This window comes from Sturnus vulgaris, unplaced genomic scaffold (genome assembly GCF_052056855.1).
Source record: "Sturnus vulgaris isolate bStuVul1 unplaced genomic scaffold, bStuVul1.hap1 Scaffold_192, whole genome shotgun sequence".
NCBI lineage: Eukaryota > Metazoa > Chordata > Aves > Passeriformes > Sturnidae > Sturnus > Sturnus vulgaris.
Genome location: NW_028276155.1, coordinates 6960458 through 6972604, shown reverse-complemented (window position 1 = coordinate 6972604; position 12147 = coordinate 6960458). Strand labels below are relative to the sequence as shown.

The window sequence follows — 12147 nt, the reverse complement described above, 5'->3', positions numbered from 1 at the left end:
CCTTTACGGCTGTGTATGTAGTCATAATCACTTGTCGGGGGCCGTCCCATGTTTCTTTTAGCGGTTCCACATTCCAGTTTTTTATGTAGACTTGGTCTCCAGGCTGTATATCGTGGACGGGATTCTGCAGAGGCAAAGGTCGATTCCACTGCAACGCCCCCCGTAGTGCTGTAAGAGTCTTATTGAGAGACAAAATGTAATTTACCAGCACCTGATCTCCCACCACATTAGGATCCCCTTTGTAAGTTGCAGCATGATAGGGTTTGCCGTATAAAATTTTATACGGACTTACTCCTACCTTGTCTCTAGGTTTGATTCTGACCCTTAACAGAGCTAAAGGTAATGCTTGAGGCCATTGTATCTTTGCTTCTTGGCAGATTTTCTTAATTTGGCCTTTTAGTGTCTGATTTAATTTTTTCTACTTGTCCACTAGACTGAGGTCTCCAAGGTGTATGGAGATTCCATGTTATCCCAAGTACCTTAGCCACTTCTTGCACTATTCCTGCCACAAAATGAGGTCCCCTATCTGAGGACATCCCTAGTGGGATTCCAAACCTAGGGATGATTTCTCGAAGTAAAGTTTTAATCACTTCTTTTGCTTGGTTTGTTCTACATGGGAATGCCTCTGGCCAGCCTGAGAAGGTACATACATAGACTAAAACATACTTATACCCCTGTGCTTTTGGTAATTCTGAAAAATCTATCTGCCAATAATCTCCTGGTTGTGGGCCTATTTGCAATTTTCCCATTTGCACTTGCCTACGTGTCATTGGGTTGTTCTTAATACAAACTGGACACATTGCATTGATCTTTTTGGCCATTGTTAACATCTGATTGGAGATTATTTCTTGTTTTAGAAATTGCACTAAAGCTTCTGCTCCCCAGTGGCATTTGTTATGTTCAATTTCTAATATCATTCTCATTATTTTTGTTGGCAATATCACTTGTCCTACGGCAGTTACATACCATCCGGCCGCATTCTTCTTAGCTTGTACTAGCCGTGCTAATTTTTCGTCTTCTGGTAGGTATACTGGTACTTCGTCCATAAAAGCTCCTGCAGGGTTGGTACGTGCTGGTAGCAACGCCATTTGGGTCCATACTTCGCGAGCAGCCTGTCTGGCTGCTCTGTCAGCCAGACGATTTCCCTGGAATGCTCTTTCTTCTCCCTGCTGGTGTCCTTTTACATGCATTACTGCCACCGCCTGGGGCTTATGTACTGCTTCCAGTAGTTGCACAATTTGTTCTCGGTGTTTGATTGACGAACCCTGTGAATTTAATAGTCCTCTCTCCTTCCATAATGCCCCATGTACATGTATTACCCCAAATGCATATTTAGAATCAGTCCAAATAGTTACTCTTTTCCCTTGACTCAATTCCAAGGCTCGGATGAGGGCTTGGATTTCAGCTTGTTGTGCTGATGTTCCGGGAGCCAAGGCTCTGGCTTCTATAACCTGTCTTAGAGTTACCACTGCATACCCGGCGTACCTGGTTCCATTCTCCACGAAACTAGATCCATCGGTATACAGCTCCCATTCAGGTTCGTCTAAGGGCTCATCCTTTAGATCCTTGCGGGTAGCGTATACCTGTTCGATGGTCTCCACACAGTCGTGTACCAGGTTGCCTTCTTCTTGGGTGGCTCTAAGAAATTCGGCTGGATTGAGATGGTTAGTTACCTTCATTTCAACATCATCATGTTCCCTAAGGATTGCCTGGTATTGCAGCATACGGCTGGAGGAGAGCCAATGCCCCCCTTTTTGTTCCAACACTGCTATTACCATATGTGGGACAAACACTTCCATTTTCTGCCCCATAGTTAGTTTTCTAGCTTCTTGTATCAGAAGCACTGTTGCAGCAACAGCTCTAAGGCAGCCAGGCCATCCAGCGCTTACTGGATCCAGTTGTTTTGAGAAGTATCCCACCGGGCGCTTCCATGTTCCCAATTTTTGTGTCAACACCCCAATCCCCAGTCTTTGCCTCTCATTTACATATAGCTGAAAGGGTTTTGTGAGATCTGGCAACCCTAATGCAGGTGCCTCTTTTAGGGCTTGCTTCAAGTTCTGAAATGCCTTTTCTTGTATTTTATTCCATTTAAATTCAGGATTCTTGACTGCCTCATACAGAGGTTTTGCTTTTAGTCCAAATTCTGGAATCCATAACCGACACCACCCTGCCATTCCTAAAAAGGACCTTAACTCTTGTGAATTTCGAGGTGTTGGTATAGCACATATGGCCTGGATCCGGTTCACCCCTAATTTCCGAACTCCTTGTGATATCTCGCATCCCAAATAAATGACTTGTGTTCTTACCAGCTGGGCCTTTTCTTTTGACACTCGGTATCCAGCTTGTCCGAGCATGTTGAGGAGTTCAATGCTGAGTCTGCGACAGATGTCTTCTTCTGTTGAGGCTAGAAAAATATCATCTACGTACTGTAGAAGAATAAATGAGGAAGGTGACTCCTTTACCTGAGTTAGTCTCCATTCTTCTAGTTCCCGGGCTAATTGGTTTCCGAAGATGGTTGGAGAATTCTTGAATCCTTGTGGTAAGCGTGTCCAGGTGAGCTGTCTTTTCCGTCCTGTAGCAGGATTTTCCCATTCGAAAGCAAAAATTTTCCTACTTTCAAATGCCAAAGGGATACAGAAGAATGCATCTTTCAAGTCAATTACTGTGAACCATTTAAATTTCTCCGAGACAGCTGTTAGCAATGTATATGGATTTGCTACTACTGGATGAATATCCTTTGTTATATTATTAATTGCCCTCAGATCTTGAACTAACCTGTACTTACCATTGGACTTCTTTACCGGAAATATGGGGGTATTGAATTCTGATTCACATTCCTGTAATATCCCTAAACTGACAAACTGATCTATTAAGGGTGCTACTCCTTTCCGAGCCTCCAGTTTCAGAGGGTACTGCCTTATCCGTACGGGTTGTGCTCCTTCCTTCAATTCCACAACTACCGGTTGTGCTGCTTTTGATTTTCCAGGAATCCCTATTTCCCATACCCATGGTACCACAGCCTGTTCTATTTCTGTGGGGATTTCTGTTGCCTCTACTTCTTTCACTGTAAATAATTTGGCTATATTATCTTCTGGAATTTCTAATTTTACTCTTCCTTTTTCAAAGATTATTTTTGCCTCTAACATTGATAACAAATCCCTCCCTATTAATGATTCTGGGCTATTTGGCATATATAAAAATTGATGATCAAATTCTTTCCCCCCAAACTTTATATCCAACGGACGTAAAAATGCCCTTTCTTCCACCTGTCCTGTAACCCCTACCACCCGAATGGTAGAATCACTTAGAGGTCCTAATTTGGTGTTAATAGCAGAATATGTAGCCCCCGTATCTACTCTAAATTCCAATGGTTCCCCGTCTACTTCTAAGACTACCTTCAGATCCCGATCTAGTCAGCTTTGATTCTGGTAGCTTCCCATCATAAAGGCTTGGGCGACACCTTGTGGCCCTCCACGAACTGCACGTGAATTATTTATCAACCCCTCCCCGCTATTCAGCCCGAATCCCATACCTTGATTAAGTGGACATTCGTTTTTTCAGTGTCCTCTGTTCTTGCACAAGGCACACTGATCCAATCCCAATCTCATTCTTCCTTGTCCCATTTGTAATTGGTTTGGGAATCCCCTTCCACCCATCGAAATTCCTCCCCTAGCCATTCCTCGCCCCCGTCCGCGCCCCCGGCCACCTCCCCACATACCATTCCCCGTTATCTGCTGTAGTACTGCCAACATACTAGCTTGTTGCTTCTTAGCAGTCTCTTTTTCCCTATTATTATATACCTTCCACGCAACTTCTAAAAGTTTATCCAAATTCCGTGTATCTTCCCCTTCTAATTTCTGCAACTTTTTCCGAATATCCTCTTGGGATTGTCCCATAAAAAATTAAAGCTAGCTGCAATTTCCCTGATTCCCCTTCAATTTCCAAACTGGTATATTTTCGAGCAGTTTCCTTAAGCCTTTCTAAGAAAGCTGACGGGGACTCATTTTTCTCCTGCTTTACTGAATACAGCTTGGACCAGTTTAACGTCTTAGGTATCCCGCTCCGTATTCCTTCTATCAACAATTCTTGATAAGCCTTAAGTCTATGGTAACCCCCTGTTGAATTAACATTCCACTCTGGATCCTCCCGCGGCACCAAATCGTTTAATGTACCATCCGCTATTTGCAACCTAATCATTTCTCGTGCCTTTTCCCTCATAGCTCTAAACACCATCTCTTTCTCAGTAGAGTCCATTATTGTATCCAGTAAAACCTGTAAATCATTCCAGTCTGGATTCTGTGTTTTAATCATCATTTTCACTACCCTTGCCGCCCGTTCAGGATCCTCCCGATAAGCCCCCACAGACTGCTTCCAAATTAACAAATCATTAGGAGAAAAAGGAACTTTCACCATTACTCGTTCCCCGTGGGGTCCGACCGCTTCCCGCAACGGAGCCATCAATTGTGCATCCCTTTTTCCCTTCTTCTCCCGCCCGCTACGGGTCCTTTCACATAGAGGAGTACGCGGCTTATCAACGACTTTTCCTTTCTCTAAATCCCCCCCTTTTTCTTCCTCATTCACCTCTTCGTCCGACTCACTCGGTTCACTCTCTTCCGGGGGGGGTGCACTAGGTGCTACCAACAGAGAAACATCCTCCTCAGGGTCTGACAACTTAACAGAATACCCCTTCCCTTTCTGCCACCCTTTGCAGCCCGCACAACCATCTGTTGCTGTTTTTAAGACCATGATGCCACACTCCTTCTGCCACTCTGGCTTATTTTTCAAATAATAAAACAAATCAAGATACGGGATTTCTTCCCATTTCTCATTATTTTGTAAGAAATGCATAAGAGGAGTTATAATATCAGGATTTAGAGTACCATTTCGGGGCCATTGCATACCCTCAGGTTCGTATTGGGGCCACACATGATTACAAAAATCAATCAATTTCTTTTTACTCAGTTCTTGACCAAATTTCCCCACCTTCCAATGTTGCAACAAACAGCCCAAGGGTGAATCATTCGGAATTTCCATCCCCGAACTAGCCAGAGCTTTAAAGGTTTTAAAAGGCATCATAACACTCACACTCACACACTTTACTATTATTTCCACACTCACACACCCTTTACCACAATTCTTGCCTTTCTCGTCGCCGCGAGTGGCAAGTGCTGGATCTGCGCAATCACTGTTGCGTCTGACGACCAGCGCCTAGGCTTCCTTTTCCACAACCTTTAAGACGTCCTTTGCCCCCGGTGCGGGATCACCGTCCCGTCTTAATCGGCGGGCTTTCCCTTTCAATAAAGAATAAAGCACCTTGCGGGCTTACCTCACAGTCGTCCGTCAGGCGCGGGGTCGGGCACGGGTTGATGTCTCCCCAGAAATCACATGGTGCCGGCATGGAGTAGATCAGCTCGCGAACCGCCCCTGCCGCCTCCGGAGTCCTGCCGCGGTCGCCAAAACTGCTGCCCGAAACCCCAAGTAAAACACAAACTAACAGAGTGTCAGTTTATGCGGTGCTTTATTCAGGGCCCGGGGACCTGCGGACTCGCGTCCCAAGTCAGGATCCCGCTGGTTCCCTTTTTAGAGGGTTTTTTTATACCCTTTTTACAAATGGTTTATGTGCGGAAGTACACATTCTTCTGTAGATACATTCACCTTGAAGATAGCATTTTGGCGTCATAAATCCTACATGGTTGCTTATCTTAGGACTATAGTGTTCTCCCCCTCAATCTCTCTCTTATGCCACTGCCCACCACCAGTACTTTATTTATGTTTAGACTTTAACCTTATCACTAACGGTTCTGCATGCTCTCAGCACAGCACATTCCTAAGTTAGTTTCCCAGGGCCTACTCTGGGGACTGCAGTCTTCAAGCCTTAGCATTACTACTACTATTATGGTTTATACACTTTATATTCTAATATTCAGGATTTCTGGTCCATACGGTAACACATTCAACCCAACAGAACCCACCAGCTCCCACTTTAGGCGAGGGACAGGGTGGAAAATTTTGGGGATCTCGCAAAATTGGGGGAGTTTTTTAGGGAATCCCTCACCTTCCTCCAGCCTTCCAGGGGGCAGTGCCCTTGCTGTAGTTCCTGGTGGGCATCAGCAGCCACAGGCAGTGTTGCCAGGCTGAGAAGTTGGAGAAGCTGTGGCTCAGCAAGGCCCTGGTGAAGGCCAGCTCGGCCTTGAGGTCCTGCCTGGCTGCAAGTGCCTACCAGTGTTCCCAGGTGTGGACTGGGAAGGCACCAGTATAAACCAGTAAGCACTTGGACCCACTCCCGAGCTCCTGAGGCTTGTGGCAGCAGCTCCCAGTAAAAACCAGTAAGGCCTCATACACCCAAACCCATTCCCAGTGTAGTCTATGGACTCCTAGTGTGGTCCTGGGGCTCCCAAGTTTATACTGGGATGGCACCAGTACAAACCAGTAAGCACTGGGAGTCACCCCTGAGGCCCTGAGCCCTTGGTGACAGCTCCCAGTAGAAACCAGTAAGGCCAGCACAACCTGAAGTCACTCCCAGTAGGTCCCAAGCTCTATCTCAGTATAAATCAGCAAGGCCAGCATCCCCAGAAGTTAATCCCAGTGGAGTGCCAAGCATCCCCAAGCTCCCTCCCAGTATAACCCAGCACACCCCAGTTTAACCCAGTAAAATCCAGAATATCCCAGTATAACCCAGTCACCTTAGGACCACATCCCAGTATAAACCAGCATAACCCAGTATAACACAGTGACCCCTAGCACCCCATCCCAATATAAACCAGTATAACCAAGTATAACCCAGCATAAAACAGTCACCCCTAGTACCACATCTCCATATAACCCAGTACAAATCAGTAACCTACCATCAGCCCATCCCAGTACAAAACAGTATAACACAGTACAACGAGTACACCCAGCCCTAGGTCCTCCTGGACAGTCACACAACCTCTCCCAGTATAACCCAGTACAAACCAATGACCCCAGCCTTGTCCCAGCACCTCCTGGACCCGATCCCAGCAAAAACAAGTACAAACCAGTACAAACCAGTACAAGCCACACACAGTTGCAGGGGTCGGCCACCAGGAGGTGCTCGCACAGTGCCAGGTCCTCCCGGCCAGCAGGGGGCGCTGCAGTGTCCATTGTGACCCGACAGAACCAAGGAAACCCCTGTGACACTGCGGGGCCCCACGGAACCAAGAGTCCATTGTGAGACACCTGGGCCACGTGGAGCCAAGGAACCATTGTGACACTGGGGAAACTCATGGGACCAAGGGTCCACTGTGACATTGTGGGGCCTCATGGAACCTGTGAGCCATTGTGACACTGCACGGCCTTGTGGAACCAAGGAGACCACGGTGACACTGTGGGGCCACCTGGAACCAAGAGTCCATTGTGACACTCTGGAACTACAGAGACCATTGTTGAGAGTATGGAACCTCGAGGAGCCAAAAGTCCATTGTGATAGAACATGGCCTCATGGAACCCAAAAAGTGCATTGTGACACTGTGGGACACCATGGACCCAAATCTCCATTGTGACAGTGCAGAACCAAGGGCCCTTTGTGACACTGCAAGGCCTCAGGGAACCAAGGAGTCCAAAGGACTCAAACATTTCTTGCAGGGTTCTGCCTTGGGGAAGGGGAAGCTGCTTGGTGGCACCTTGGCTTTAGCACACACTAATAGAAGGTGTCTGTTTTCAATGGGGATATTAAGGAGTTGTAGATTGCTTCAAAACAGAAAAAAAAAAGGGTGGGGGAGGGAACACTCCTTTTGGCCTGTGTGCAGCCAGTTCTCCAAGAAAAGCAGGTCCCAGGTGAGTGAGGACAGACAGGATGGAGTTGGGGAATGTGCAGCAAGGTTGTCCACACTGGGTCAGACCTCAAGGCACAGCTTCTGTGAGCAGGCCAGACCTGAGGAGAGAGCCTGCATCAATATCAACCACAGAATGCTGGAATGACCTCTGCTCGAAAGAAAATAACAATGAAATACAGTCTTCAAAATAGGAATGTGTATTTCTTAGAATCACTTGGAAATATTTCTCCATAACTAGATTTGAAAATATTCGTAATGAATGAACTTCACCAGAGGGAAATCAAGGCAGAGCCATGGTTTGTCAGGACTTGCTTGATCCCAATCAGCCCCTTGGTGCATTTGTTGCTGGGGCCTTGAACCTCAAGGCCTGAGAGGAGATTGCACAAACATTTCCAGGAGTCCAAGGCAGAAGAAAAACCCAAAGTGTCTCAAAGCATTAATGGGTCTCACTGAAGTCCATCCCCAACACAGGCTCCTCATGGACTCCTTGGAGGAAAGAACTGGATGCCAGGATCGCCCAAAACCCTCTCAGAGAGTCAGAGAGGAATGGAAAATCCAAAGTACCTTTGAAAACCTTGAGTATCTCAATGTATTATTGAGACCCACTGAGTGTCAATATAAAGCTCTCAAGGGGACTAATTAAAGTAGATAATTGGAGCCATGATTGCATAAACTACTAGAAGAGTTGGTGTCAAAAGGGAACCTCCAAATACCTTAAAAAAACTGACATATCTTGAAGCATTAATCAGCCCCGCTGAGTGTTGTTACTGACAAAGGCTCTCAAGAGACTGATTAAAGGAGATAATTGGAGGCCATGATTGCACAAAGCTTTCAGAGACTCCAAGGAAAAAGCAAAACCCAAAGTCCTCTGAAAAACCTGCAGTCCCTGGGAGCATGAAGGAGCCCCCAGGGCCATTCCTGACCAAGGCTCCCCAGGGACTCGTCCCAGCAGATCCCTGAGGCCACTGGGATGTGGGGGGATGCTGAGGGCAGGACAAGGGGTGACAGTGGCCAGCCTTGCTGGGGCTGTGCCAGGAGGCCCCAGTGGCTCAGGACAAGGTGTCTCCTCGCAGCCCTTGGTGGCCAGACCCTGCTGTGCCCCAGGGCACCAAGACTTGGCTTCTCTTTGTCTCCACTTGTCATCTCTGCCTCCAATTTCCTGCTGTGACTGGAACCTGGGGACACTTTCTCAGTTGTGTCCCTCAGAGGGAACCATTAAAACTTTAGGAAACTTCGGAGTTTGATTGTGACTTGGAGTTCTTGAGAGGTTTCTTCAGCTCCCACTCAGGGACTGATGCTCAGAGATTCAGCCCCAATCCCCAAGAGGGTCATTAAAGTCCTTGTGCTGTGTCTGTGCTGCTGAGCTGGGCTGGGCTCCTGGCTCAGAATGTGATCCTGGCAACCAAGAAGAGCTTCAAAAACACATTTCTCTTGATGAGCAGCTCCTGTGCACAGCTCAGCAGGGCTGGGGCGCTGCCTGCAGCCACCCCAGGCACAGCACAGAGGCACAGAGAGCTTCAATCAGTCAGGGCTGGGAAGATGCTGAGAAGTGCCTGGGGCAGAATCACTCCCAGCCCTTGACACAGGAAGCCTCTGGCTGCAGGACAATGCAGCTGCAGCTCCTGCAGTGATCTCCTCAAGCTGGAACATCCCAATGCCTGCAGACTGTGTGAGTACATTCTCTGATGATCTCTTGTGCAGAGCAGCCAGGGGTGCCCAGGGCTGTGGTGCAGAGCAGGGTCCTGCAGCCCAGGGCGCTGTGCTGGGGCAGGGACTCTGCTGCCTGCCAGGGACAGCTCTCAGCCAGCCCTGGGAGCTGCTCCCAGCACTGGGGGACAAGATCTGGGTGGAAGGAGACAGCTGGTGAGGCTTGGAAATTTTCTTCTTGTGTAGTGAGGATGCTGCATTGTTCAGGGCTGCTCTCAACATGATATTTAACAGCAGAACATTTCCAAGTAGATTATAGAGGGAACACAGCTAGTCAGGGGCTGCATAAAAACTAAATTCCAGCTTTTTTTAATCGACTGCTCTGTGTTGCATAGATGGGAAATTGCATATAGATATTAATCGCTCAGTTCAGGTTGGGAAAAATATAATATTTTTTCTTGGATCTTAATAAAGCAGTCAGTCACAGAAATCAGCAGTTACAGGCAGCATCAGTGTCAATTTTCCAGCCTCCTCAGGGTTGCTGTGATGTTGCCATCAAAGCCTGCAGAGGCAGAGCTGACCCTGGGCAGTGCCCTGTGCTGGGAGGGGTCTGCAGGGCAGAGCTGAGCCCCCAGGGCTGGGCTGGGCTCTGGCAGCACTGGCAGGGCTCAGCCCTGGGCACAGGGAAGCAGCTGCTGGCAGGGACAGCTCCAGGCAGCAGAGCCCTGGGCAGGCAGTGGGGGGAAAGTGCCACCAACCTGGGCTGGGATATTTCAAGTCCTCTCCAAACTGAACTATTCCACAATTACTTTTCTTACAGATCCCCATGCCAAGACACAGCAAATGTCCAACAGCAGCTCCATCAGCCACTTCCTCCTGCTGCCATTGGCAGACACGCGGCAGCTGCAGCTCCTGCACTTCTGCCTCTTCCTGGCCATCTCCCTGGCTGCCCTCCTGGCCAACGGCCTCATCATCAGCGCCGTAGCCTGCGGCCACCACCTGCACACCCCCATGTTCTTCTTCCTGCTCAACCTGGCCCTCACTGACCTGGGCTCCATCTGCACCACTGTCCCCAAAGCCATGCACAATTCCCTCTGGGACACCAGACACATCTCCTATGCAGGATGTGCTGCTCAGCTCTTTTTCTTTCTGTTCTTCCTGTCAGCGGAGTTTTCCCTCCTGACCATCATGTGCTACGACCGCTACGTGTCCATCTGCAAACCCCTGCACTACGGGACCCTCCTGGGCAGCAGAGCTTGTGCCCACATGGCAGCAGCTGCCTGGGCCAGTGCCTTTCTCTATTCACTGGTGCACACAGCCAATACATTTTCCCTGCCCCTGTGCCATGGCAATGCCCTGGGCCAGTTCTTCTGTGAAATCCCACACATCCTCAAACTCTCCTGCTCCAAATCCTACCTCAGGGAACTTGGGATCATTGCTGTTAGTGCCTGTTTAGCTTTTGGCTGTTTTGTGTTCATTGTTTTCTCCTATGTGCAGATCTTCAGGGCTGTGCTGAGGATCCCCTCTGAGCAGGGACGGCACAAAGCCTTTTCCACCTGCCTCCCTCACCTGGCCGTGGTCTCCCTGCTTATCAGCACGGGAACATTTGCTCACATGAAGCCCCCCTCCATCTCCTCCCCATCCCTGGATTTGTCACTGTCAGTTCTGTACTCAGTGGTGCCTCCAACCCTGAACCCTCTCATCTACAGCCTGAGGAATCAGGAGCTCAAGGCTGCAGTGTGGAGACTCATGATTGGATGATATCAGAAACATTAAACTGCTGGCCAGTTTTTGCAAATCACTTGTAATAAAAGTCATCTTTGATACTTCTTGATGGTGTGGTTGGGGGTTATTTTTCTTTTGATTCAATTTGATCATAGTGTTCTCAAGAAAACCAATTGTTTGTTCCATTTTTCATTTTAATTCTCTCCAACTTTTCTGTGGCCACAGACTGCACCTAAAGGAGATGTGCTCTTGGTGGTTTAAATTAAATAAAGGATCTCCCAGCAAAGATTTCTCCAGAGATGCCCCTTTTGTTCCCTTCTCTGGAGCTGCAGCAGCAATGTCTGTGTGCAGATCTGGGGGCAGATCAGTGCTGGCACAGCAGCTGTGCCCAGCAGCAGCAGCAGCACTTGGTGTTGCCAGTGCTGCTCCCGTGCCACTGCCCCGCTGCCCTCCTGGCCCTCGTGTTGCTGCAGGGCCTGAGTGCTCTCGGGGCCGGGCACAGCCCTGGGGGTGGCAGTGCCAGGGCTGCAACAGGGACAGGCCATGGGCACTGCTGGGGCAGCGCTGATGCCTCAGGGCAGGGCCTGGGGGCTCCAGGCTCCTTGGCCACGCTCTCTCCACAACACTTGGCCAGTCCAATGCTGAGCACAGAAAAGCCCCGTGAACAGCCTCAGGCTGGCCGTGGGCAGGCTGGGGGCAAACAGCATGGCTGGTGCTCTGCAAGGTCCCTGCAAGGGGGACACCCTGGCAAGGAGCAGCAGAGCAGGGGCTGATCCATCCCCACTGCGCTGGACACCCCAGGGCAGTGTCCCAGAGTGTCCTCATGCACCTGCCAACAACATCCCCCCTCTGCAGCCCTGGCCTCTCCCCCAGCTCACACAGGAGCCGCATCCTTGCAGGCACACACACGGCAGCACTGGCTCAGGAGCCCCTGTTTGCATTGCACACAGCAGGCTCAGCACAACCATGGTGCTGCTGTGGG

At 49.0% G+C, this 12147-nt stretch overlaps 1 protein-coding gene across 1 annotated transcript; it reads left to right on the top strand.

Annotated features, from left to right (window-relative positions):
- The first annotated feature begins 10283 nt into the window (after positions 1–10283).
- Positions 10284–11401, top strand: LOC148218283 (olfactory receptor 14I1-like). The gene is made up of 2 exons (XM_088157863.1): positions 10284–10728; positions 11391–11401. The coding sequence occupies exons 1-2, from the start codon at positions 10284–10286 to the stop codon at positions 11399–11401; spliced, it is 456 nt and encodes a 151-aa protein (XP_088013989.1).
- The last annotated feature ends 746 nt before the right edge of the window (positions 11402–12147 follow it).

Coding starts and splice junctions, on each gene's coding strand:
- LOC148218283 (XM_088157863.1), top strand. CDS start 10,284: ATGTCCAACAGCAGCTCCATCAGCCACTTCCTCCTGCTGCCATTGGCA.